At 32.7% G+C, this 27993-nt stretch overlaps 3 protein-coding genes across 4 annotated transcripts in view; 1 reads left to right on the top strand and 2 right to left on the bottom strand.

Annotated features, from left to right (window-relative positions):
- Positions 1-37: 37 nt before the first annotated feature.
- LOC123718674 (sodium/potassium/calcium exchanger 3-like) lies at positions 38-6066 on the top strand. The gene is made up of 11 exons (XM_045675372.1): positions 38-372; positions 1437-1552; positions 2319-2421; positions 3030-3217; positions 3388-3535; positions 3678-3779; positions 4031-4138; positions 4361-4573; positions 4694-4795; positions 4878-4999; positions 5206-6066. The coding sequence occupies exons 1-11, from the start codon at positions 243-245 to the stop codon at positions 5419-5421; spliced, it is 1548 nt and encodes a 515-aa protein (XP_045531328.1). The 5' UTR covers positions 38-242; the 3' UTR covers positions 5422-6066.
- Positions 6064-10844, bottom strand: LOC123718863. Its single transcript, XM_045675799.1, has 3 exons — positions 10749-10844; positions 8222-8279; positions 6064-8125 (listed from the first exon to the last, which is right to left on the bottom strand). The coding sequence occupies exons 1-3, from the start codon at positions 10842-10844 to the stop codon at positions 7587-7589; spliced, it is 693 nt and encodes a 230-aa protein (XP_045531755.1). The 3' UTR covers positions 6064-7586.
- A 5813-nt stretch (positions 10845-16657) lies between these two features.
- LOC123718433 (neprilysin-2) overlaps positions 16658-27993 on the bottom strand; it is a 33262-nt gene continuing 21926 nt past the window's right edge. Inside the window, exons 5-18 of one of the 2 annotated variants that reach the window (XM_045674917.1) lie at positions 27444-27689; positions 26236-26447; positions 25195-25371; positions 24293-24378; positions 24021-24126; positions 23416-23600; positions 23210-23299; positions 22772-22922; positions 22446-22614; positions 22048-22166; positions 21778-21909; positions 21515-21655; positions 21183-21299; positions 16658-17543 (exon numbers count right to left, since the gene is read on the bottom strand). In XM_045674917.1, coding sequence (XP_045530873.1) covers positions 17460-17543; positions 21183-21299; positions 21515-21655; positions 21778-21909; positions 22048-22166; positions 22446-22614; positions 22772-22922; positions 23210-23299; positions 23416-23600; positions 24021-24126; positions 24293-24378; positions 25195-25371; positions 26236-26447; positions 27444-27689 — 2015 coding nt within the window. In that variant the 3' untranslated portion in view covers positions 16658-17459. Of the gene's footprint in view, positions 17544-20296; positions 21300-21514; positions 21656-21777; positions 21910-22047; positions 22167-22445; positions 22615-22771; positions 22923-23209; positions 23300-23415; positions 23601-24020; positions 24127-24292; positions 24379-25194; positions 25372-26235; positions 26448-27443; positions 27690-27993 lie in introns of those variants that run through there. The other variant, XM_045674916.1, reaches the window with a different exon arrangement.

Genomic DNA, 27993 nt, shown 5'->3' with positions numbered 1-27993 from the left:
TTTATTTACTGATAACCAGTCGATATCGGTAATCAATTCTTGCTGTAAAGTCCAGTTGCTACCAAAACCTAAATATTGCAGGACGCTTTGGCGTTCTTATAAAATTGTATACCAGTCAATGACATTAAGTTGTATAAACGGAAAATTATTCGAATTCTTCACTTGACAGCTGCTTAAAAGTTATCCCCACTGATTAATTTTAATCGGTTTTAGTATTTGTACATAATAAAGTTTTCACGTTAATGGCCAATATGTTGATTCGGACTAAGTGTAAATATAATACAGCAGTTTTAATACGAGTGTTGTTTTTGGGAATACCCTTCGCGCATTATTTATTGTTCGGCGCGATTATAGGTGAACAGAAAACTACAGGTAAATCTAAGGTTTAACATATAAAGCGAATGTTTTTAACGAATATTATTACTTACGCCACTGCGATGATAACGTTATGTTTCTTAATGTGGATATATGCGATAGTACGCTGTATGTATTATATATATTGTTTCGAATTGAGCAATTTAGTATTTTTGAACATCTTAAAAATGTAAAATATTTCATAAAATGTCTACGAAAACATTTTCAGGCATATGAACCCAAATTTGGTATTGAACAAACCAGTTTACGACCATTTGAGTTACGGCAGCTTACAATACTAATAATAACATAACATATAAATTTTTATTTTTTCGTAGCATCTGTCGTAGCGCGTCTTCTACACATTTACTCGCACGTAGCCCTACGTTTACATAATATGCCACTAGAGGGCTACATTACTAGATGACAAAAGAGAAACAATAATAATTGGAGTTAATGTAATCACGAGTGACCCGTGAACCGTGAGTTCGTCGGGCAGATTTTTATGTAAATTTTAAACTACACTACAAGCTTTTTTTTTAAGTATGACCATTTTTTCTTTGCACCGACGCCTTGAAATTACCAGGATATCATGTAGCCTTAATTATCCTGCTTATTAATATAATAATAGCAAGTGCGAGTATATATGTATCTACGTTATTAATTGTTTTACGATCGCTTTTTTGTATTATTTACAGAAAATAAATATATATATATATATAGATAATAAGAATCGGCCGGATTTTTTTTTAATTCCGACTAGCTTACTTACTTAATAACCACTATACTTTTGATATATTTTTATATGTTTTTTTAAATACTAAAAATAAATAAATAAACTCGACAGAAAAAAATTGTTCATTTTATTTGAAAAATAATTCGCCTTCACTCCTTTGTTAACCCGAGGCCTCCAGACCTTTGAAACCGACCCTGATCGGCTACCATATGATGTTATATAAACGGTTTCTTGGTCAGAGACAAATCTCACACTATTTTAACGAACCCAGAACAACTAACAGAAAATTTGGCAAAATGCCGCCTAAACAATTAAGTAACTTGCTCATTAAGTAAATGTTTAACAGGACTCGAGTTCTCTTCTCGACATCTGCTATCAATTGATGTGCACGAAAAGAACTGTACCTCACCAGCCATTCTTGAGTTTCCTTCGGATGGTCTTAACAGGAATCAGAGACAACAGGTATTGTTTGATTCAAATGTTTAGCATTTTTATTATAGGAAATCCTACCACTTAATCACTAACGTTGCATTTAAAGGATTATAAATGGTCGTATTAATAGAATGTGTTTTATGTTATTCACATGATACTGAGACATTGCAGTAGCTGACTCGCTTATAGATACATATCCAGGCCTCCACTTTAGCAATATTATTGTCTATATTTACATGGAATATATGGCTTGTACAACAGCATAATAATAAAAATGTCTAATATGTAATTTATCCATAGTAGGTCTGTATCGTTAAGCCTTTTAGTTTGTTGACTATTCTTTTGAAGGTGATGATCTATTATATGACTGCATAGGTAAACTATATCACCGCGTATTAATTTATTACAAGTTGCTTGCAAAAATATATATTTTTATATGATATAATTTGTGCATCCCATCCCATCGAATAGCATCCATCTCTATTCAATGAAAAATTTGAAGACATCATCCGGGTCCAACCAACCAACCAACTCCTTAAATCCTGGGTTTAACGCAATAAAAATTGATCAAAATATAATTTACATATAGCTTACTGTATTTATTTATTTATTAACACTTCGTTACATTACTATATAAAAAAATTGAAGATAATTAAATCAAAAGGAGGGCAACTGGCCTTATCGCTTTCGAGCGATCTCTTCCAGGCAACCAGTATGTTATAGTAGTAACTGTATATTATGTTCTTAGAGATATCGAATCATGACCGAAGATAATTAAAATATAACCTACGTTTAGGGCTTCATCTTATTCCACTGTGTCCTGGCTTGTTACTGCTTTCTTCTTCTCGGCGCTGTCTGCGAGCACTACTTCGTCCCCGCTATCGAGATGATATGTGAACGTAAGTAATGTATAAAATAGATCATGTGAATTCCCGCTTTTGCATATATCAGCTCGTTTTTCTGTACGACAGCCAAACATTCATCCATCATTTCAAAGAAGCTTTAATTTGTACATAGTAAATATACTACATAAGGTTAATATGCTAAACAACTATATAACAAAATACAATAGTAAAATACACTAATAACAATAATCTCCTTGTGACCCAACCGATAATGTTGCCACGTCTAACTGTTTGTAGCGTGAGCCATCCATTTATCCATTAACAGCGAACGTCATACTACAATTGCGTACCGCACATGTAGAGGGCTCATATATTAGTTTAAAGCTGCTCAGGTCCACGGTCTTGGCTTATACGAGTAATAAACACAATCAACATAGTGGCTGTGTCTACTTTGTGTCTCTTACACAAATAAGTGTACGAATATGCAGAAAATGTCATACTTAAATAATTGTTAATAATTGAGAAAAAAATAGTTATTTCTGATACGTAAATTTTTTGACATCTATTATAAAATTATAGCGCAGCAACAATATGTTAGATTCTATTTACCGCGAGATATAGGATTCTTTTAAACCTCAATTTTCCTTGCTTATATTGAACAGGTCTACACATGGAATCCGACATAGCTGGTGCAACATTCATGGCCGCAGCGAGTTCAAGTCCGGAGCTATTTATAAATTGTGTCGGCACTTTCGTGACTGAAGGAGACTTGGGAGTGGGCGCGGTCGTTGGCTCAGCAGTTTTTAATGTACTAGCTGTACCAGCGTGCTGTGCCCTCGTTGCCGGGAGGGTACTACTCATTTTTTACTCCGCTTCTAGATTAAACTATTGCTTTTCTAGGAACATCAGTCTTTTAAATATTTAATAACCTATTATACACAGTTACACGGTTTATTTACAGGCTATCTTACCACAAAAGAGAAATAGTAAACGTAATACATGAATTTATTTATTGAATAGGTTATAGAGCTGGACTGGTGGTCTATATCTCGGGACTGTCTGATGTATGCAGTGGCCGTGCTGGCTCTTATCCTCACTTTATTGGACGATATGGTATACTGGCATGAAGCACTTCTACTCGTTCTCATGTACACACTTTATATACTGGGTAAGGCGGCATTACATTGTAGTTAGTGTAGTGTATGAAATATACTTTATATAAATGTATTTCCATTATGTAATTCCATTATATGTATAAAGCTATATTATTTATATTAGTATATATATATATATATATATTATATTTCCAGCGATGGTGTTTAACGACAAACTTGGAAATTTTGTCAGAAGTGGATGCTGCTACACTCGAAAGCCAAAACTGTTCACTGAGGTGACCCCACTTTTGTTTAAAGGTACTTTCAAACTTTTTGATACCATGTTAGGTCTAGCAAAACAATTAAAGTAGTAGTAATGTGGTAACTATTACATATCTTGTCGTATAAAAAGAAACATAGGATTATTTTTGAGCATTGAGGTTGTATATTTTGGTAAAATTTCCAAACATAACGAAAACATTTTTAAATAGTTTTTTTTTTAATTATTGTTAATTGCGCTTTGAGTGTGTAGCATATGTTTTACTAAAGCAAAAAAATATATATTTTAGAAAAGAACTCATTAGATACTGCAAATCGTGTCACCGTCAAAAACCAAAAAATAAACGACGTGGAACAGGGGACAAAGTTTACGAAAAGATACAACTCCACGGACACAGGTATTTATGATATAGATTCCTTATGAATTTCTACATAAGAATTCATTTCATTAATTAAAATATATATATTAAAATAACGATTTATTTATACAATAATTAATGGTAATAAAATAATTTTGCTCACACATAATTATCATGTAATATACCTAAAATGAAAATGTTTCTACTGAATAGTAGTTATTCTGATTTCCTTGTTGTAACTAATCTACGTGGTATTTCTAGAATCAAGCAAAAGTCATCTTTGGTCCTGGCCCGATGGTATGTCTTCCACAAAGAAATTCTTCTGGGTCGTGACATGGCCTCTTTGCCTGCTCCTTTGGATCACGATTCCTGACTGTAGACTACACCCACGTCTTTACCCACTCACTTTCATGATGTGTGTAACATGGATCGGTGGGGTTTCCTATATAGTAGCTTGGATAATTACTATCATTGGTAAGGAAGTGCGAAAAGTAGCACTTTATAAACAGGATTTGAATATTGAGGAAAAGTTGTTCCCAAAATCACGAGCGTAGGTTTTGATATTTTATAGGCCCATTTATTATGTTTCCCTAGGTGACACCCTTGATGTTCCCGATAGCATTACTGGATTGACAATTCTTGCTGCAGGGACTAGCCTCCCTGAAGCCGTTTCCAGCGTTCTTGTGACTAACCACGGTAACAACAGTACTTTATGAAATTGGCGATGAAATTGGCGCTTTCTTTTTTATATTATTTTTTATACTTCACTTTCTTTTAGGACACGGCACAATGGGAATAAGTAACTCTATTGGATCAAATACATTCGATATTCTACTCTGTCTGGGTCTCCCTTGGCTTATTAAGTCCCTCTTCTATCCATGCGTGCCTGGTAACCACTGGGTAAGTACTTTGCTACTTATAAAAAGTTACTAAAACGCACAGCGGGCTAATTCACTTAACACGGTAAGATACGTACTTGGCAAAATAAGAACTAATATTGTCATGGATGATTCACCGGAAAATAATGATAAGGAGTTAATAATTTCCAGCCATAGCCTCGTGTTTTTTTTTAAACTGAATTTGTTATAATTTGATATTTGTTTTAGGTTCAGATAAACTCTAGTGGATTGTCGTACAGCGCCATCTCTCTGTTGTCCACGCTGTTTGCACTATACGGCGCACTCGCTTTAAACAAATTTCAGTTAGATTGGAAAGTTGGCTTTACCTGCGCAGGTGTCTATCTTGGTTTCTTAGTACTAGCTGCACTGATTGAGTTGAACGTACTTTTTGATGTCAATCTGCCAATATGCCCACACTTTTAATCGCATTTTTTATAGCTAAGATTAAGTTTATATGTATATTAAATACTTAAAACAAAAAAAAAATTCGAGGACGTTTTAAGATTTTTTAGGTAAAATATGTAACAAATCATCCGCATATCGTATGATATTTTGAAGTTCAACAAGATTTGTGCCTAATCATTTCTGATCTAGTGTTCAAAGCGAACTTCTCGCCTAACATTTGGACAGGTTCATTTACGGCAGGGTAGACTTGATAGAATTTCTAAACTTTCAAAAACAAACTTCAACACAAGTGCACCCCATACAACAATTGAATAATTAATTGAATTATAGTATATATTCGTAAATAATATTATAAGCAGATTAAGGAGGTTTTTGTTACATGTGATAAAGAATGTTATGTATTCGGTCCTTTCTTGAATGTATTCTTACTTTCGCCTTTCAATTTCATATTTTGCGTGACTGATGCGTATTGTTCGCTGTCTATTAACAATTACGAAGACTTAAGGTTAATTAAATGAATAAGCAAGTAATTGTTACTCTTTTATTTATTAAAAGTTAAGATTTATCATAAACGTGATAAAAGCCTCGTACGTATCTAGTAAGTAATGTAAGGGAATTAAATGTATATGCAACGCTTAATACAATGCGAGCAAGCAAATCGCAAAGCAAATTTGAACGTGGCTACATCAATATTTTATTTTTATTTTTGGTAATACTTACAAAATTATCTTTATGTTACTCACACTATTTTTGTTGGTAACTAATACCTACTAGTGCTCTACCAATAAATACCTCTTAATAAATGAAACATATAATAAATGAAGTTTTTAATGCTTTCCTAAAAAAATATATACTTATCTGTGATCCTAGTGTAAAACAAAAAAAAATGTGTTCTGTTGTACACATTTTGTTACCGTTTGAACATTTATGTGTTGTTTTATAAAATATCTATAAAAGTTACGTTGTATAACTTTTGGCTTAACCGTTGGTGGGGTCTTTGTGTCGCTGCGCCAGTGAAGTATGGGAATTAAAAAACCAACACAGTCCTTATGGAAGTATAAATTCCTATAGTAACTATAGTGTCTATCATTATTTTAATATGTTTAAATATAACGCATGTTTCAAATATGTATTTTTAAATAACCTAACGATATGACAAACTATTTTCCAGACTGTTTAGCATGATTATGCAATTACATCATGCGTGAATGATCAACGTTCATATAAATAGATTGATTATACAGACAATAACCTGTTTGATAATCTTTTAATATAATAAACAGAACAATTGGAAAAACTTGCATGTGGCAAGAGCTGGAGCTGGAGCTGGAAAATATTAATAAGAAAATAACAAATGAGTCATAAATATAACAAATGGAAGAAGAGGAAAATTCAGAAGATGGATTGACTCCATTAAAACATTTGGAAAATTGTTGTAAGATACAACTTACACATATTATTACTTAAAGTAGATTGTTCCTAAACAAATTGTAAATAAGTCTTTAGATTTCAAGACATGGTTTAAGCTTCTAAGCGAGAACTTTGTGCCAACTGGTTTTATCAGATTACTTCGTAATTGCAGAGGAATAAGGATGGGAATATTGATTTAATCTTCTTACCAAGCAGTAAATTTAAATAATTAACAACATATTGTATCATACAATGTAAATCAATGTTAGATATAATATGTAAACTTCTAATTTCGTAAGAACAATACGTGACTCAAACAGTTATAAAGCTAGGCTTAGAGAATATTAAAGACTATTTATATTGATTGACTATTGATCAGCATCATCTTAATAGCTAATGCGAGTTAAACACAGAGGGAACTATGGACACAAGTATCTACAATAGTTGCACGCATCAAAGGCGAGAATCAAAGTTTTTATATACCAGTCTGTCCTTAGATTAGTTTAGTTTAAAATAATTGAACTTAAATGAGTTAAGACACACTGTTAAAGTTCGCGACAATCCTAAGTTAAAAAACCATAATTACGATTAACACCTTGAAGGCGACTTTAGGTTAAACAAAGCAGCAATAATTGTGTTCTTTTTTAAATAATATCATGAATTGTTTTATTATATTTCAGCATTCAGCTCTTTATCGCTTATAGTACATAAACAATCGCTCACGTGTTATTCCCTATTAAAATGCCACTAACTTATTAATCCTACAGTTACAGCTATAACTTAAAGCTAGGGTAGATTTCAAGCGTGTTTACGATCCGTTGCCACAAACTCGGTCTCCGCTTGATCGCATATGGATCTCTCGTGGACAACGGTGTTGCCATACAAACCCTTAACGGCGATCTCGTAGGCATATCAAAGGGGTACGGATGCTTTACAATCGGCGATACAGAAGAACCCACTAAATTAATCGTCTCTTTATTTAGTTTGATTGGCTGAGAGGTCACCGTTTGACTCGCTGTACCCGCTAATATGATTGGTATACCATTCCTTTGTTTTTGGGTTGTTAGCGTAGGTTTAGCTGTGGTAGATGTCTCTAAAATCTCGTGAAATATAGAATCTTCGTAGTCCTTGCTTTCATCTGCCAGGGGTGGTACGAAAAGTACTTGGCGAAGGCTGTTGATGTCTTGCACAAGTTTTGCGTGCTCCTTGACAATATCTTCCTTATTGTAGTAATCAGATCGACGTGCTAATTTGGGAGGAGGTCGGTATTTTGGAGTGGTGTGAATAAAACGTGGTTCTTTTTTACGGTAACCTTGAAAACATACAACAATATAAGTAAAAGTGAAATTATTAAAAAAAATTCTTTAGTTTGAAGTTGTCATAATTTTAAATAAATATTAATAATTACCTTCTAGACTTCTAAAATATTTAAAGTCCTTGGGCTCAGGATAATCGAAGCAATCAACCTGAAATTGTAATTTTTTTATTACGTTTTCATGAATACTTACATACTTCACTTTGTTGGACAGATTGATCATATTTTAGATATATGGCGTTCGCTAAAATGCCAGTTTCAATTTATAATTTAATTACATTCGCAATTTTGGTATTACTGAAGTAGGTTCACTCGCATGAAAACAGTTTTTTGGAACATAGAACAGAAATTAGAAATTGTTAAACTGAAATTTGACAGTCGCTATTGATTTTAAATATGAATTGTTAAACATATGAAAGTGGCAGTAGAATATTGAGTAACTTTTTTTGGGTAGAAACATTGAAAATATTGTTTGTCAAAGTAATAACTAAACTTTAAATCTTCGTAATAATTAACAACCGAATACTCGGTTAATAATTCAAAAAGAATTGAGTAATCGGTAACTCTAAATGAACGACTCCATCTTAGAAACCGTCATATCGTATTTTTTGGAAAGAAACTAAACTCAGTGAGCTGATTCAATGAGTAGCGTGATGTACGAATGCGATTCTTGTACCTTATAAATGAACAATAACTTAAACAACTATAGGAAATATGACTGCTCTGTAAAACGCAAGACGTATCAATGACTTTGACAGGCTGACGTGCAGCCGGCATGATAATGAGCGACAAACCGGCGCACACGCACCGTGTCTTGTACCGAGGAAGATACAAAACTAAATAGTTATAAATACTTTTATGTAGTTAGTTGAATTTTTAACAATTAAAACGCTAATTACGAAACAATACACCAGTAAACATTTAATTCTTTTACATGCATTTATCGTTTTTTTTCATCTATATAGAAATAATCTACATATTTGCACACACAAAGAAAATTGCAAAATTGTTCAAAGTAAATAAGTGTAACTTTTCATCTGCATTAAAATATAGTTGCTTAAAATTATATAGATTTCATGCATGTATGTCCTAATTATTCAGTGCATTATTAAAAAGCGATCTTTCAATTACGGAGAGTGTAAGGAAGCGACTTGTAGTAATTACAAACAGTTAATACTGTGCTTCGTGATATTTTGCTGTTTGTTACAATTTAATAGAAAATGCTGGATTAACATGCAACACTGTTAAATCTAATCTACTCACTGTTCCGATGAAACTGATAAAATAATCGGAAATATTCTAATAATAGTCTTTGTGAGCCGTTTTTGCAAGATTTAAATCATCACTATTACCCAATGTCAGAACTTCCGTTAAGTAACATAGATCAATGGGATACAATTGTTACCAACGTATCACAATAACTATAACATATGGCTTGTGATATATAATGGCGTACTCATGCTGGAGGAAGACAGATGACAGGAGAACATATGAGAACGATGAACCTTCGTAACCAGACGAGGATGTTATTCGAAACGTATATTCTGCTTTGTATCACGTCATAATTTTTCATTTTAGAGTGGTTTAAAAAATATACAGTATTTACAATATCTTCACCTACATTGTAATATTAATAATAATAATTATAAAACTAGTTTAATTATACGTTTAACAAATAGAGTACATTCAGCGTGAGTATAACCCACACAAATTCTACCTTAGACGGTTTATAATATGAATGAAGCGTTAAAAGTGTAATCACTGATATAACAGTTTCGAGTGATTACTAGAGAATGTTCTCACGAGCAAAAAAAGTATGAATGCACAGTATTTGTTCATTATGAATTTATGGTAAAACAATACTAATTACGTCGCAACGTATTAAAAAGGAAAGTGGTTAACGGCTTGATAATTATTGATTTTTACAATGACTTCTTATTCTCTGAAGATGATATTTAAATTTTCTCGGAAATTTATAGTATACATTATAATTTTATATCAAATAGATAACGGTTGTAAACAATGTGACCATATAATTAAAGTAAAAGAAGAAGAAGTTTTTTCATTACTAGAGATTAATCGTAAATACTACAAATCCTAGATTTTTATTTCTACGAATCGCAGTGGATGTATTTATTACAATGGCATTAGGTAATATCTTTTATAAATTTCAATGAGTCTGTTTCGTCTGATACTTGAATTATAAATGTACAAGTGGTTAAATACAATTTTATACCCAGTGACAACACTTCATTGATTAAAAAAATATTAAGAATAAGATTAAGAAAATCTTTTTCTTATCAAAGCGTTCGTCCCAGGAATACAGAAAAAGTTTTATCACCGTATATCAATACATTAGGATGACAGCACGAATATATGTTTCATTTCAATGAATTTTAATATTCTATTAAACAAATTCCAATAACAGACTAGAAAAATAGTATCATTATGTTTTTATACACAAAGCCTTTAATACTATTATATACCTGTTGTTTACTACTATAGCATACCCAAACATAATTATATATATATATATATATATATATATTCGCCAGTTAAGCAAAAACGAATTATTTGTCGAAACAGCCACACAGGTAACCACAGTATAATGATGACATACCTTAATTGAGGATCCATGATAACGTTTAAGTAAGCGAACATCGATGCAATTTACCACAACTATTAAAGCGACCAGCACAGCCGTTCGCTGCCACATCTTACCAAAGACTGCAACTTGCAAATCTAAGTCCACCACTTCAACGCTTTTACTGTTTCCTGTCGCGTTTTCTAGAGTTTTGATTAGGTCATTAAGTATAAAAGAAAACAGATACACTCAGTCGAAGGATATTTATTTCGAATACCAACAGCACAACAAACACATAAAAACCTTTACAATTCAAATATATAAAACGTGTACATATATAAATAGATAGATAGTAGATAGTACCGGTGACCCAAGAGCTGGTGGTTTCCTCACTCAACAATTAAGTTAGACCGGGAGATGGTGACACAAAATAGTGGGTCTTTTGTACTAGTATGGTGGCTCTTCAGGGGTCTTATTACGCAATGAAAAAAAAGAAAAAAGGTGGTCATAGCGCGTGAGTCATCTCCCACAGTATGGCATTATCAGACTTCTATTTATGATCATACAGGGATTGAGAAAATATTTTTCTCTTTAATTTTCGGCGGCATGGCGGCCACTTGGAACCGTCCGAAATGTATGGCATGATGCCATTCGATGATTTTCGTAAATGGCTTCACGACGATCATTAACTGTGCAAAAATTTGCCCTGTATAAATGGTTGTATTTTTTTTAAATTAACGTATTCGCGTCGGTAAGGCGTACGGGGTAAGTCATGCCGGAGAAGTATGGCATGACACTGCCGACTCTTATGTTTTAAGTACTATCGGAAAGTTCTATAATTTTTGTGGAACAAATTGTTTGACACTCGTAATTAATGACCATCAATTTTCTTTTTTTCATTGCGTCATAAGACCCATAAAGAACCACCAGACTGGTACAAATGACCCACTATTTTCACTATCCCCAGTATTACAATACAGTGAGGAAATGCTACTAGCGTTAAACATACCCTGCCACAGGGACCAACCTTTTTACATTTGTTTCAATATTGTATTTAATACATTTTTATTATTGGAAAATATTATTATAGATTGTTAAAATGTGTATTAAAGTTTTTGCCTTTTAAGAGAGTCACTTACAAACTGATGATAGTCAAAGAAATAATAGTTTAATGAAATCTGTTTGAGTCCGCACTGATACATTGAAATTTACGTGAAGTTTCCGCTGGCTCAAGCATGTCGTCCCTTCTACGAGAGCTCAGGAGTTCATAACCTCTGCTGAGGTTACTTTTACATATTAGTATATAAAATTTAAGTTACTGGTAAAGTTAAAAATAATATTTCACCAAGTATTTATAGATTCCTAAATTTAAATAAACAACACAATATTTTTATTAAACGTTTATTCCGTAAAAAGATAATACATTTATAACTTAATTGTAAATAATATCAATACTTAGAAGTTGATTTTTTTAAATATCTGTTTGTCAGGTGCGTAAGAAAATTTATTGCGTCAAGAGTGCAAATATGTGTGGAACATTTCTAATTTGTAATGTGAATCAGCAATTCATGGCACTATTATGAAATTGAAGAAACTTGACATATTACAGTTAAAAAAACAAAAGTCGTGTATTTATGTGTGTAAACTCTGTATGTATTTTAATAAACAGTACCGTCTAATACAAATATTAATTCTAATACCAAAACTCAGAATAATAAATATTTTTTCTAATAAAAGCCAAAAATGTCCATAGCGGATATGAAATTTAATAAAATACTACGAGAATAAAAGCGACATCAGTAATAAAGTACATTTAGCTCGGCTGAGCTATTGTTAGCTATACGTAATAAATAACTACTTTACTAACTAAAACAAATATTTATTCATACATTTACAATTACTCCGTTGAGTATATTGAAATAATATTAATTGTATTGTATTTCGTATTCAAATCTGTGAGCATAATGAAACATGAAAAACTTTATGTCTAAATGTAAACATATGAATAAACAAACATACTATATCTTAAGTTCTAGAAGGTACTTAAGTACTAACATCAAAAATCGACTGCTGAGAGAAACATAACGAGAGTTCTTCATAAGACTATCTTAGTTTTTATTTAACGTCTAAAGCGGTATAATTAGACTTTATATATCGGAGTTCCATGAACAATATTATATGGTCTGAGCGTAGCCTGAAGTATTATACGTTATTGATTTATCCTTTGTAATTTTGTATGCAATGATTTTCTTATGTTGAAAGTGAGAAATATTTGTACTTGTTATATACAAGCCTAAAGTTAAGACCCGTTCAATTTCCATCATCAGTCTAAAATCCCACCAACTTCGTAAAATCGTTTTAAAACCAACATCAAAATACATTCATAAGAGTAACGCACTCTATTTGTGCAATATAATGTGTGTGTAGAAGTATTAATATATATATTTATATATGTATAACTATAATCCGTACAGCATTATTTCCGCTTAAAGTTTCGTTATTCATTCTAATAACGACGTATTTTAACGTTGTGAATATATGTAGGTGTTATTATTATAACATACAATTCTTACGCATCCGGACCACTCAAACGCGTTTAGCAAAAGCTTCATACTGGAATAGTGAATATTATTTGTAATTTTGAATATTAAATGGAAACAAGGATTATAAGCCTCAAGTATATAAATATGTGTAAATCTAATATAACATTGAGTATGAATACAAAAAGATAATATGTTTTTCAACATATGATACTACTGATATGTTTTAAACGTGTTATAATGGTGTTTTAAAATAAAGGTCTATCGAAAAGTTACATCATTGACGAAGCATTGTTTTGTCCGGTAACAACGAAACATTTTTAATTAATAGAAATGGTTGTCCTCGATTAATGCTGATGGGGATGAAGTGTGATAAACTTTTAATTTTTGAAAATTTTATCAAAACACCCAATTAAGGTTTCCATAACTGATCATTAAGAGGTGTGATGAAATATGCATTTTTAAAAGAGGGTAAGACAAGTTCGTTTTGTTTCAACATAGCTCTTGAATAAGATTGCGATCCCTCTATCAGGAAGCCGCTATCTACCAGACTTTGCATTTGTTCTGTGGGTTCATTGGAGAGCCTGGTGGGCAGTTGAAGTCCTTGGCGAATTCGTCCATGTTGGCCTAGTCCTAATCCTAGATTTTTATTTCTACGAATCGCAGTGGATGTATTTATTACAATGGCATTAGGTAATATCTTTTATAAATTTCAATGAGTCTGTTTCGTCTGATACTTGAATTATAAATGTACAAGTGGTTAAATACAATTTTATACCCAGTGACAACACTTCATTGATTAAAAAAATATTAAGAATAAGATTAAGAAAATCTTTTTCTTATCAAAGCGTTCGTCCCAGGAATACAGAAAAAGTTTTATCACCGTATATCAATACATTAGGATGACAGCACGAATATATGTTTCATTTCAATGAATTTTAATATTCTATTAAACAAATTCCAATAACAGACTAGAAAAATAGTATCATTATGTTTTTATACACAAAGCCTTTAATACTATTATATACCTGTTGTTTACTACTATAGCATACCCAAACATAATTATATATATATATATATATATATATTCGCCAGTTAAGCAAAAACGAATTATTTGTCGAAAAAGCCACACAGGTAACCACAGTATAATGATGACATACCTTAATTGAGGATCCATGATAACGATTAAGTAAGCGAACATCGATGCAATTTACCACAACTATTAAAGCGACCAGCACAGCCGTTCGCTGCCACATCTTACCAAAGACTGCAACTTGCAAATCTAAGTCCACCACTTCAACGCTTTTACTGTTTCCTGTCGCGTTTTCTAGAGTTTTGATTAGGTCATTAAGTATAAAAGAAAACAGATACACTCAGTCGAAGGATATTTATTTCGAATACCAACAGCACAACAAACACATAAAAACCTTTACAATTCAAATATATAAAACGTGTACATATATAAATAGATAGATAGTAGATAGTACCGGTGACCCAAGAGCTGGTGGTTTCCTCACTCAACAATTAAGTTAGACCGGGAGATGGTGACACAAAATAGTGGGTCTTTTGTACTAGTATGGTGGCTCTTCAGGGGTCTTATTACGCAATGAAAAAAAAGAAAAAAGGTGGTCATAGCGCGTGAGTCATCTCCCACAGTATGGCATTATCAGACTTCTATTTATGATCATACAGGGATTGAGAAAATATTTTTCTCTTTAATTTTCGGCGGCATGGCGGCCACTTGGAACCGTCCGAAATGTATGGCATGATGCCATTCGATGATTTTCGTAAATGGCTTCACGACGATCATTAACTGTGCAAAAATTTGCCCTGTATAAATGGTTGTATTTTTTTTAAATTAACGTATTCGCGTCGGTAAGGCGTACGGGGTAAGTCATGCCGGAGAAGTATGGCATGACACTGCCGACTCTTATGTTTTAAGTACTATCGGAAAGTTCTATAATTTTTGTGGAACAAATTGTTTGACACTCGTAATTAATGACCATCAATTTTCTTTTTTTCATTGCGTCATAAGACCCATAAAGAACCACCAGACTGGTACAAATGACCCACTATTTTCACTATCCCCAGTATTACAATACAGTGAGGAAATGCTACTAGCGTTAAACATACCCTGCCACAGGGACCAACCTTTTTACATTTGTTTCAATATTGTATTTAATACATTTTTATTATTGGAAAATATTATTATAGATTGTTAAAATGTGTATTAAAGTTTTTGCCTTTTAAGAGAGTCACTTACAAACTGATGATAGTCAAAGAAATAATAGTTTAATGAAATCTGTTTGAGTCCGCACTGATACATTGAAATTTACGTGAAGTTTCCGCTGGCTCAAGCATGTCGTCCCTTCTACGAGAGCTCAGGAGTTCATAACCTCTGCTGAGGTTACTTTTACATATTAGTATATAAAATTTAAGTTACTGGTAAAGTTAAAAATAATATTTCACCAAGTATTTATAGATTCCTAAATTTAAATAAACAACACAATATTTTTATTAAACGTTTATTCCGTAAAAAGATAATACATTTATAACTTAATTGTAAATAATATCAATACTTAGAAGTTGATTTTTTTAAATATTTGTTTGTCAGGTGCGTAAGAAAATTTATTGCGTCAAGAGTGCAAATATGTGTGGAACATTTCTAATTTGTAATGTGAATCAGCAATTCATGGCACTATTATGAAATTGAAGAAACTTGACATATTACAGTTAAAAAAACAAAAGTCGTGTATTTATGTGTGTAAACTCTGTATGTATTTTAATAAACAGTACCGTCTAATACAAATATTAATTCTAATACCAAAACTCAGAATAATAAATATTTTTTCTAATAAAAGCCAAAAATGTCCATAGCGGATATGAAATTTAATAAAATACTACGAGAATAAAAGCGACATCAGTAATAAAGTACATTTAGCTCGGCTGAGCTATTGTTAGCTATACGTAATAAATAACTACTTTACTAACTAAAACAAATATTTATTCATACATTTACAATTACTCCGTTGAGTATATTGAAATAATATTAATTGTATTGTATTTCGTATTCAAATCTGTGAGCATAATGAAACATGAAAAACTTTATGTCTAAATGTAAACATATGAATAAACAAACATACTATATCTTAAGTTCTAGAAGGTACTTAAGTACTAACATCAAAAATCGACTGCTGAGAGAAACATAACGAGAGTTCTTCATAAGACTATCTTAGTTTTTATTTAACGTCTAAAGCGGTATAATTAGACTTTATATATCGGAGTTCCATGAACAATATTATATGGTCTGAGCGTAGCCTGAAGTATTATACGTTATTGATTTATCCTTTGTAATTTTGTATGCAATGATTTTCTTATGTTGAAAGTGAGAAATATTTGTACTTGTTATATACAAGCCTAAAGTTAAGACCCGTTCAATTTCCATCATCAGTCTAAAATCCCACCAACTTCGTAAAATCGTTTTAAAACCAACATCAAAATACATTCATAAGAGTAACGCACTCTATTTGTGCAATATAATGTGTGTGTAGAAGTATTAATATATATATTTATATATGTATAACTATAATCCGTACAGCATTATTTCCGCTTAAAGTTTCGTTATTCATTCTAATAACGACGTATTTTAACGTTGTGAATATATGTAGGTGTTATTATTATAACATACAATTCTTACGCATCCGGACCACTCAAACGCGTTTAGCAAAAGCTTCATACTGGAATAGTGAATATTATTTGTAATTTTGAATATTAAATGGAAACAAGGATTATAAGCCTCAAGTATATAAATATGTGTAAATCTAATATAACATTGAGTATGAATACAAAAAGATAATATGTTTTTCAACATATGATACTACTGATATGTTTTAAACGTGTTATAATGGTGTTTTAAAATAAAGGTCTATCGAAAAGTTACATCATTGACGAAGCATTGTTTTGTCCGGTAACAACGAAACATTTTTAATTAATAGAAATGGTTGTCCTCGATTAATGCTGATGGGGATGAAGTGTGATAAACTTTTAATTTTTGAAAATTTTATCAAAACACCCAATTAAGGTTTCCATAACTGATCATTAAGAGGTGTGATGAAATATGCATTTTTAAAAGAGGGTAAGACAAGTTCGTTTTGTTTCAACATAGCTCTTGAATAAGATTGCGATCCCTCTATCAGGAAGCCGCTATCTACCAGACTTTGCATTTGTTCTGTGGGTTCATTGGAGAGCCTGGTGGGCAGTTGAAGTCCTTGGCGAATTCGTCCATGTTGGCCTAGTCCTAATCCTAGATTTTTATTTCTACGAATCGCAGTGGATGTATTTATTACAATGGCATTAGGTAATATCTTTTATAAATTTCAATGAGTCTGTTTCGTCTGATACTTGAATTATAAATGTACAAGTGGTTAAATACAATTTTATACCCAGTGACAACACTTCATTGATTAAAAAAATATTAAGAATAAGATTAAGAAAATCTTTTTCTTATCAAAGCGTTCGTCCCAGGAATACAGAAAAAGTTTTATCACCGTATATCAATACATTAGGATGACAGCACGAATATATGTTTCATTTCAATGAATTTTAATATTCTATTAAACAAATTCCAATAACAGACTAGAAAAATAGTATCATTATGTTTTTATACACAAAGCCTTTAATACTATTATATACCTGTTGTTTACTACTATAGCATACCCAAACATAATTATATATATATATATATATATATATTCGCCAGTTAAGCAAAAACGAATTATTTGTCGAAACAGCCACACAGGTAACCACAGTATAATGATGACATACCTTAATTGAGGATCCATGATAACGATTAAGTAAGCGAACATCGATGCAATTTACCACAACTATTAAAGCGACCAGCACAGCCGTTCGCTGCCACATCTTACCAAAGACTGCAACTTGCAAATCTAAGTCCACCACTTCAACGCTTTTACTGTTTCCTGTCGCGTTTTCTAGAGTTTTGATTAGGTCATTAAGTATAAAAGAAAACAGATACACTCAGTCGAAGGATATTTATTTCGAATACCAACAGCACAACAAACACATAAAAACCTTTACAATTCAAATATATAAAACGTGTACATATATAAATAGATAGATAGTAGATAGTACCGGTGACCCAAGAGCTGGTGGTTTCCTCACTCAACAATTAAGTTAGACCGGGAGATGGTGACACAAAATAGTGGGTCTTTTGTACTAGTATGGTGGCTCTTCAGGGGTCTTATTACGCAATGAAAAAAAAGAAAAAAGGTGGTCATAGCGCGTGAGTCATCTCCCACAGTATGGCATTATCAGACTTCTATTTATGATCATACAGGGATTGAGAAAATATTTTTCTCTTTAATTTTCGGCGGCATGGCGGCCACTTGGAACCGTCCGAAATGTATGGCATGATGCCATTCGATGATTTTCGTAAATGGCTTCACGACGATCATTAACTGGTTGTATTTTTTTTAAATTAACGTATTCGCGTCGGTAAGGCGTACGGGGTAAGTCATGCCGGAGAAGTATGGCATGACACTGCCGACTCTTATGTTTTAAGTACTATCGGAAAGTTCTATAATTTTTGTGGAACAAATTGTTTGACACTCGTAATTAATGACCATCAATTTTCTTTTTTTCATTGCGTCATAAGACCCATAAAGAACCACCAGACTGGTACAAATGACCCACTATTTTCACTATCCCCAGTATTACAATACAGTGAGGAAATGCTACTAGCGTTAAACATACCCTGCCACAGGGACCAACCTTTTTACATTTGTTTCAATATTGTATTTAATACATTTTTATTATTGGAAAATATTATTATAGATTGTTAAAATGTGTATTAAAGTTTTTGCCTTTTAAGAGAGTCACTTACAAACTGATGATAGTCAAAGAAATAATAGTTTAATGAAATCTGTTTGAGTCCGCACTGATACATTGAAATTTACGTGAAGTTTCCGCTGGCTCAAGCATGTCGTCCCTTCTACGAGAGCTCAGGAGTTCATAACCTCTGCTGAGGTTACTTTTACATATTAGTATATAAAATTTAAGTTACTGGTAAAGTTAAAAATAATATTTCACCAAGTATTTATAGATTCCTAAATTTAAATAAACAACACAATATTTTTATTAAACGTTTATTCCGTAAAAAGATAATACATTTATAACTTAATTGTAAATAATATCAATACTTAGAAGTTGATTTTTTTAAATATCTGTTTGTCAGGTGCGTAAGAAAATTTATTGCGTCAAGAGTGCAAATATGTGTGGAACATTTCTAATTTGTAATGTGAATCAGCAATTCATGGCACTATTATGAAATTGAAGAAACTTGACATATTACAGTTAAAAAAACAAAAGTCGTGTATTTATGTGTGTAAACTCTGTATGTATTTTAATAAACAGTACCGTCTAATACAAATATTAATTCTAATACCAAAACTCAGAATAATAAATATTTTTTCTAATAAAAGCCAAAAATGTCCATAGCGGATATGAAATTTAATAAAATACTACGAGAATAAAAGCGACATCAGTAATAAAGTACATTTAGCTCGGCTGAGCTATTGTTAGCTATACGTAATAAATAACTACTTTACTAACTAAAACAAATATTTATTCATACATTTACAATTACTCCGTTGAGTATATTGAAATAATATTAATTGTATTGTATTTCGTATTCAAATCTGTGAGCATAATGAAACATGAAAAACTTTATGTCTAAATGTAAACATATGAATAAACAAACATACTATATCTTAAGTTCTAGAAGGTACTTAAGTACTAACATCAAAAATCGACTGCTGAGAGAAACATAACGAGAGTTCTTCATAAGACTATCTTAGTTTTTATTTAACGTCTAAAGCGGTATAATTAGACTTTATATATCGGAGTTCCATGAACAATATTATATGGTCTGAGCGTAGCCTGAAGTATTATACGTTATTGATTTATCCTTTGTAATTTTGTATGCAATGATTTTCTTATGTTGAAAGTGAGAAATATTTGTACTTGTTATATACAAGCCTAAAGTTAAGACCCGTTCAATTTCCATCATCAGTCTAAAATCCCACCAACTTCGTAAAATCGTTTTAAAACCAACATCAAAATACATTCATAAGAGTAACGCACTCTATTTGTGCAATATAATGTGTGTGTAGAAGTATTAATATATATATTTATATATGTATAACTATAATCCGTACAGCATTATTTCCGCTTAAAGTTTCGTTATTCATTCTAATAACGACGTATTTTAACGTTGTGAATATATGTAGGTGTTATTATTATAACATACAATTCTTACGCATCCGGACCACTCAAACGCGTTTAGCAAAAGCTTCATACTGGAATAGTGAATATTATTTGTAATTTTGAATATTAAATGGAAACAAGGATTATAAGCCTCAAGTATATAAATATGTGTAAATCTAATATAACATTGAGTATGAATACAAAAAGATAATATGTTTTTCAACATATGATACTACTGATATGTTTTAAACGTGTTATAATGGTGTTTTAAAATAAAGGTCTATCGAAAAGTTACATCATTGACGAAGCATTGTTTTGTCCGGTAACAACGAAACATTTTTAATTAATAGAAATGGTTGTCCTCGATTAATGCTGATGGGGATGAAGTGTGATAAACTTTTAATTTTTGAAAATTTTATCAAAACACCCAATTAAGGTTTCCATAACTGATCATTAAGAGGTGTGATGAAATATGCATTTTTAAAAGAGGGTAAGACAAGTTCGTTTTGTTTCAACATAGCTCTTGAATAAGATTGCGATCCCTCTATCAGGAAGCCGCTATCTACCAGACTTTGCATTTGTTCTGTGGGTTCATTGGAGAGCCTGGTGGGCAGTTGAAGTCCTTGGCGAATTCGTCCATGTTGGCCAAGGGTCCGATTACTCGGAAGCGGCCGGGTGCATGGAAACCAGTCGTTATGCGCATCTTAATGGCTTCATTCCGGTAGACCGAGCACCAGGTGTTTGCCGCGCTTAACCAGAACATCTGGAAATGCATAATAAGAATATTAATGAAAATACACCCAACGTTCATCACTTGTAACTGGTGCGGTCCAAGGTACTGCTACCTCTTAGTTTATGATATATAATTACCGTATTAAACAGATTTCATAATAAATCCATAATACAAATTAAATAATTAAATTGCATTACAGTGAAAATTGGACTAATAGTTGTTCCTAGTTAAAAAAGAAAACAAACCTGTCGTGGGGAGTACTTTTCGAGTCCAGGCAACCGGCTCTCTTCACCGTGTCGCTGAGTCCAAGCCTCATACGCGTAGTACGCCTCCTTGATGCCACCGTTGTCAGCAATGTTCTCACCTTGAGTGTTCACGCCATTTAACTGTAATTACAAAAGATACGAACACTTGACACTATTTATTAGATTATCTAAAATACTTCTATTTTACAAACTTAACATCTTGTGATAGGTCATATAGGCTCAATTTAACCGAGGTTAGTTACCTTCATGTTGACTTCCTTGACTGTGTAGTTCGAGTACTGGTCAATAATGCACTTGGCTTTCTCCAAGTACTTCTGCTTGGTCATCTCCTGCCACCAGTCTACCAAGTTGCCAATCTTATCGAATTGTCGCCCCTATAGGAGAATAAGTAATAAGAATCAAAACCGTATTAAATGTTTCATGCTTGTTAAGTGATAATTACTTAATGTTCTTAATAAATAGCAGGTTTGTTATTTATTGTAAATTATCTGAAAATATACATAGACACAAACCTGGTCATCAAATCCATGAGTGATTTCATGTCCAATAACGAAGCCAATAGCTCCGTAGTTCATAAAAGCTGGACGCTTTGCCGAGAAGAAAGTGCCTTGAAGGATACCAGCCGGAAATTCTGGACAAATAACAGTTCATTACTTTTATGATCTAGCCCATGACCTAGAGGCATATAAGGCATATTATCGTTATTACATACACATAACGCCCTGGTGAAGTTTGAATAGGTAAATAATGGCAGGCAACACTTGTCACTTGTGAAGAAAAAAGTTTTAGTTTAGAATATTGGAATACCTGTTAAAATTTTATATAAAAAGATTGTTTTCTATTATTTGTGAGTACTCTCTATTAGAGGCAGATGTTGGTTGGTTGTATATGTAATCATAATATAACTTACGAATGCTGTTCTCGATGGATGAGTAAAAGGCGTTGACAATGGCGGGACGGCCATGGGTGACCCAGTCGGTTTTATTCACGGGCTCACGAAGCTTGCCAAAGAGATATTCAGTTCCGAAGAGAGTCAGATTTAATACAGATTCCATCAATTTATCTGAAGACATGTCCAACTGGAATAGAATTAATAATTTTAGCGCCTGCCATATTATATTGAAGGAATATTTTCTACCACGTGACGTACTCTAAGGCATAAAAGTTTCTTTTATATTTTTTTTACATTTAACATGCCTTTGTCATAATTTTTTGCAGAATATTTAAATTACTTACGCCTGAATAGAACTGTGTTAGTTTTTCATCGTCTAGAAGTTCGTTGGGGTACGCGATATGTGAGGCCATGGCTTGTGCTTTATCCAGCGCAGCCTGACGAGTCATGCTATCCATCCAATCCACCTCTGACAGTGTTTTGCTGAACTGTTGTCTATAATGTAAGGTAGTGGTTTAAGCATACACGATGCAATAATCTTGCACCAGAAATTGTAAAAGATAAACGCCAATTCGTCCTCGTAAGTAACCGTTGTTTGCCTATTTGCACGCCGCAAATAGAGACAGGGACTCAGATCGGTCGCAAGAAATAATAATAAACACTATCCAAAATCTAGAAACTAAATCCCAGTCAGATTTACACCGCAATAGGGGTTTTATCGGTGACATTACATTTTCATCTTTCTTAGAGATAGTCAAGACACAAATAAGAATAGTTCTTACCTAATATCATCAACCATTTCCAAAGCCTTGGATTTAGACTTCTCGTTAAAGTACTTCCTAATGTAAAGTGCTCCAACTGCAATCGACATACTGAAAAAAAAGGAAGATTTTTTAAAATACCTACTTATATCGTATTTGGCATGAATACAAAGTTATGTATTTTTGAGACTATACATCCTTGCAATGCATAATATTTTATTACGAACCTAGCACTAGTTGTATCAGCACACTCCTTCCATCGGCTCTCGCGTTCAGTTTTGCCAGAAAGTGCTGTCACATAAGCCAACTGTCTCCGACGAAGCTCTTCAGTTAGATAAGACACAGACGCGCCAGCCACTCGCCACATGACGTAATTCGCCTGCACGCGTTTTGGAGTCTTTTCTAGCAAAATCTGAAGTACGGTAAACATGTTACTTTTGTTAGTATAAAGACAGTATACACTTGTTACTTTTATTTAGTTGGTTAATTTTTATTTAGTTAACACTATAATATACGATACCTACTGTACATTACATCTAGTATTTTAGTTGATAGTTATTGAGTTTCATTACTAGTGAAAGAGAAAGCAACATCATGAGAAACATAATCTTTTAGATAACTTTATTAAATTATTCAGATATTAAATATTAATCGGAATCGAACTGAAACCAGTGAAGGAAACTATGGGGCGTCACTAATATGACCTTCTGATATGAAAAGCGCGACTGAAGAAGAAAGATATAGTTTTTGTTTTTTGAAGTCTAACACACCTATCATCAACTGTTTTTGGGTGATACACTAAACGAAGCTAATTTTTAAACTGAAAACTTACCTCTAGATCTGTAAGGTACTTTGGAACGTTGACGATAGCAATTTCATCTAGGCTAACTTGAACGTGAGGGGCGAGGAGTTTGTTTACATACGTCAGCCAGGGGATTCTGTATAATTCATATAAAAACTTATAGTAAAAAGTAAAACAATATAATATTAAAGCCAGTACTTTGTGATACCAAAAAGAGCCACTCAGCTATGAAGATCTTAACCAATGTAAAAAAGTGTGTCACTTTTTATTTATAAAATGTATATAAATATGACTAAACTGACTTGGGGAATTTCTCTTGTAATTCGGCAATTGTCATCGGGTTGTATAGACTCGTAGCATTACGACGTTTCTCCAAAGGCAAGGATATCTGCAAATTTATTTATAATAATTATTAACTGTGTAGTAAGGCCCCTAAGACTGTAAATGATCATTATGACCATATATGACAATACTGCACATAAGCAGTTCGAATCATACAACGAAAGCTTGTTAGTTATTGATCTTGTTTAATCCCGTTTGACATTTAAACACGAGTCACGAATTATTTCGATGTTAATGATTAATTAAGAGAATAATCCCTTTTTACCATGACCTTGATATCCTTCAATACCTTGCAGAACAGTTCTGCCCTTTGTATTGAGCACATTCAAGAGAAATTCAATATCATATAATGAAATGTCTGCTGGTAAGACCTACCCTAAAATTGAAGAATCATTAAATTTCAATGAATAAACTAGAACTCTTAAACCGTCAAAAGTGCCTTCAGGCCATTATACGACTTGTAGTAATTACGGTTGGTAATTGCATATAAAGTTAGTTTATAACCTTCTAACCGAAAGAAGTTCACGCCTCGCAAAACTTCGTGACTTTGTGATAGAGTCACCTTTTTTGTTTACAAAACAAGTCAATGGTTCGATTTAGAATAAAGTACGTGACTTTTGGCCGGCTCCTACGGGTTTTATTTCAATAATATTTTTAAACAGTTTCAAGTTATTTAAACAAATGACAAATCGTGAAACAAACGAGTTTGTGAACAAAACAATGTTGCTAGTGATGTTACGTTGTGAATTTTGTATGCACATATTTTTTAATACCTGTGCTAGAAACAACTAACTAAAGACTATCTGTAGGTACTCAACTGCTAGGTTTTTGATAATTTTGGGGCGTTTTAAGCGAAACTTACGTTAGCCAAGTTAATTTCGAACTGAAGGGAATCCTTTAATTCCACCTCGGCCCTCGCTCTATCGGCGCCAAGTAGTGTTGCAATATCCACCATGTACTCGTAGTAAGCCTGGACTAGCTTGTCCTTGAAGCCACGGTTCAAGTACTCTCGACTGAGGCCTAGAGATGCTTGGTCCAACTGAAAATTTAAATGAGAAAAGCTTCAATATGCCGTATATGACATGAATATTGAATAAAATATAATACAGATAATCGTGCAGACGCTAAAATGTAAAGCTGATATGTAATCAGGCAACTGTCATCTCTGAAGAAAAATATTATGTGTATATGCGTAGTTGTTATGAGAGACTCGTTAAAATTCACGAAGGGTAAGTAATCCACCAGCGAAAAACAAAAACAGCCGTATCTAAGACATTATTACTTTATTCTCCACGGATAAGAAATTTCATTAAAGTTTAACAAGACACGGGCAGATCTTATAATTTATTCTAAACAACGGCGCAGATACTTCTTGCATATTCAAACACATACCGTAATGCTTATCTATAGCTGTTTTTGTCTTTTATAGAAAAGTGTACGTAAAGTGTCGCGTGTTTTATTAACGTTTACTACAAAGTTTAAACTCTTATTTTAATTTAAGGTGTCCAACGGTCAGTATCTGAAGTCTCGTCGTGATTACGGCGCATGTGTTTGTTTTGCTCCCTTTAGCAATATTAAATTAGTGCATTACACACTAATTTAAACGCATTGAATTGAACCACTGTACCATGATGGAAACTTTTGTCTCCATTTATTTATAGATTTTGTACTAACTATTATATAAAGGAAAATGGAGTAAACTGTTTTGGCTCACGTAATAATTAAATTAAAAACTGTATAGGTATAACTTTTATAAATGCTGTACTATAAACGATTAAAGAATAAGTAAATACTGAAAAGAATATTTCAAATAATTCACTAGATATTATTCGTACAAAAACTAAGTTATAGTGGCATCTATGTAAAACTAAGTGAAAAATGTTATTGAGATTTAGTCACTTACATCAATTATCCTGTTAGTAGAGTTCTTAACGTCCACGCTGATAGAGAAGTCCAGGAAGTAGTCTACAGAGTATCCGGCGTGTCTGAAGCGGTAAACAGATTCCTGCCATGAGAACGATCTCTCATCCCAATTTTCTCCATCCAGCACGGGCCAGCCCCCAAGGCGACGAAGCATGTCAGTGAGCGGTTGAATACCACGCGCTTCGATAGCAGCTGAAAAAGAAGAACAGTTACCAATATAGGGGGGGGGGTAATGTTAGGGTAGAAACTTGGTGCCACTTTCCCTTTTCTAAATAACCCTTAGTACATAACACATATTGCCGGTTATCAGTATTATACGTGTAATGCATATTATAACATCGCTGTTGTGCAAATACGGAAGTTTGCTTTCACTTGTAATATAACTATAATGCTGTGACCGCGTATCTGTTTACACAAAACCAATTACAGAATATTTTGACATTAGACTTCGCGTGTGAAATGAATGTTGTTTGGTGTATACGAATATAGCAATTAGAAAATCGAAAAAGCCTGTTTTTGGAATTTTTAATTGATAAAACTATCTGTAGCGCATTTTCAATACCTTAATGTTTTATTAATTTAACATATGCATGTTGCTTTCTTTGCATGACGTCAGTTTTTGAACGTGTGATAAAAAAAAATTAAAAAATTACACAACTTCGATCAAATCGACCGACTTTGAGAGTCGCGCGTGTAGTCACGTGGCCAGCAATGCTTTCATTTAGTATGGCTGTATAAATAATAATTATTTTAAGGAAAATAATGGTAATAAATAATTTTTAATAAGCTTAAAACATAGTAGTACATAATTTAACATCTAATGATGTTAAAGTAAGTCCTAAAGATTAGATAATTGTTAAATATAATTTGTCTACATGATACATTATTGTTCTACCTGACAGCATCAATCTAATGTTCCAACAACATCAGATACGGCTGTTTTGTAATAATTACTACGCTAATAGAAACGCAGATACTCGCTTAATTAATAATTAAGTTAAATAAAAACCCGTCAACATGCTTGCATGCTTTAAATTAAGAAGAATTTGACGCTAATTAATACAGATAATCTAGACGTTCCAATCCAAATATTTATATCAAAATTCACGGCGTTTGTCTTTTGGCGAGCTGTTGTGTATTATATATGTATGTAGTATATTGCGCTATGAGTCATGACAAAATACTCACTTCGGTTCATGCAAGCCTGGTACAATGTCTTCGCCAGAACGAACGGGCGGGGTTCATCAGCGACAATTGGAGCATCTAGAAGTGACCGGATTTGTTCCTGTAGCTGATCCGTAATGATTGAGAAGGTGTTCACTGAGGTTTTGTCGTCCGGTATACGGGTGTTCTTCACGAAGGAGCCACAGGCGAAGTCATAGAAATCATCGCATGGTTCAGCCGATTCGTCCATGTTTTGTAAAAGTTTTGATGCTGTAATATAATTGATATTTAATATTATGATTACTTCTAAACCCAAAACCCAAAATATATCGCCTTCAGCAGTAGGCAAAATCCTAATAATGTTTGATGATGTTTAATAAAATATCATAGTACTCATTATTTTTCCAATGACTACATCTAAAACTATACGATTATAGTAGGCAACTTGTCCTAAACGGTTTTAAACTTAATAAATAAAGCAACCATAAAATGTGGCTGCATTTCTCGTTCCATAATTCATTTTAAATTTCCAGTTATCGGGATTTGGCCTAATTTGCGACCTAGTTTACTTAGG

Source organism: Pieris brassicae, chromosome Z (genome assembly GCF_905147105.1).
Source record: "Pieris brassicae chromosome Z, ilPieBrab1.1, whole genome shotgun sequence".
Lineage (NCBI taxonomy): Eukaryota > Metazoa > Arthropoda > Insecta > Lepidoptera > Pieridae > Pieris > Pieris brassicae.
The sequence above is the reverse complement of the archived record's forward strand: the minus strand, read 5'-3'. Positions and strand labels throughout refer to the sequence as shown.

Bases quoted from the DNA above. Each gene is read 5' to 3' on its own strand.
- LOC123718863 (XM_045675799.1), bottom strand. From the start codon at position 10,844: ATGTGGCAGCGAACGGCTGTGCTGGTCGCTTTAATAGTTGTGGTAAAT. The intron at 8,280-10,748 runs GTATGTCATCAT...TTACAATTTCAG, and splicing joins ATCATGGATCCTCAATTAAG to GTTGATTGCTTCGATTATCC. The intron at 8,126-8,221 runs GTAATTATTAAT...TATGTTTTCAAG, and splicing joins ATATTTTAGAAGTCTAGAAG to GTTACCGTAAAAAAGAACCA.
- LOC123718674 (XM_045675372.1), top strand. From the start codon at position 243: ATGGCCAATATGTTGATTCGGACTAAGTGTAAATATAATACAGCAGTT. The intron at 4,139-4,360 runs GTATTTATGATA...TGGTATTTCTAG, and splicing joins ATACAACTCCACGGACACAG to AATCAAGCAAAAGTCATCTT. The intron at 4,574-4,693 runs GTAAGGAAGTGC...ATGTTTCCCTAG, and splicing joins TTGGATAATTACTATCATTG to GTGACACCCTTGATGTTCCC.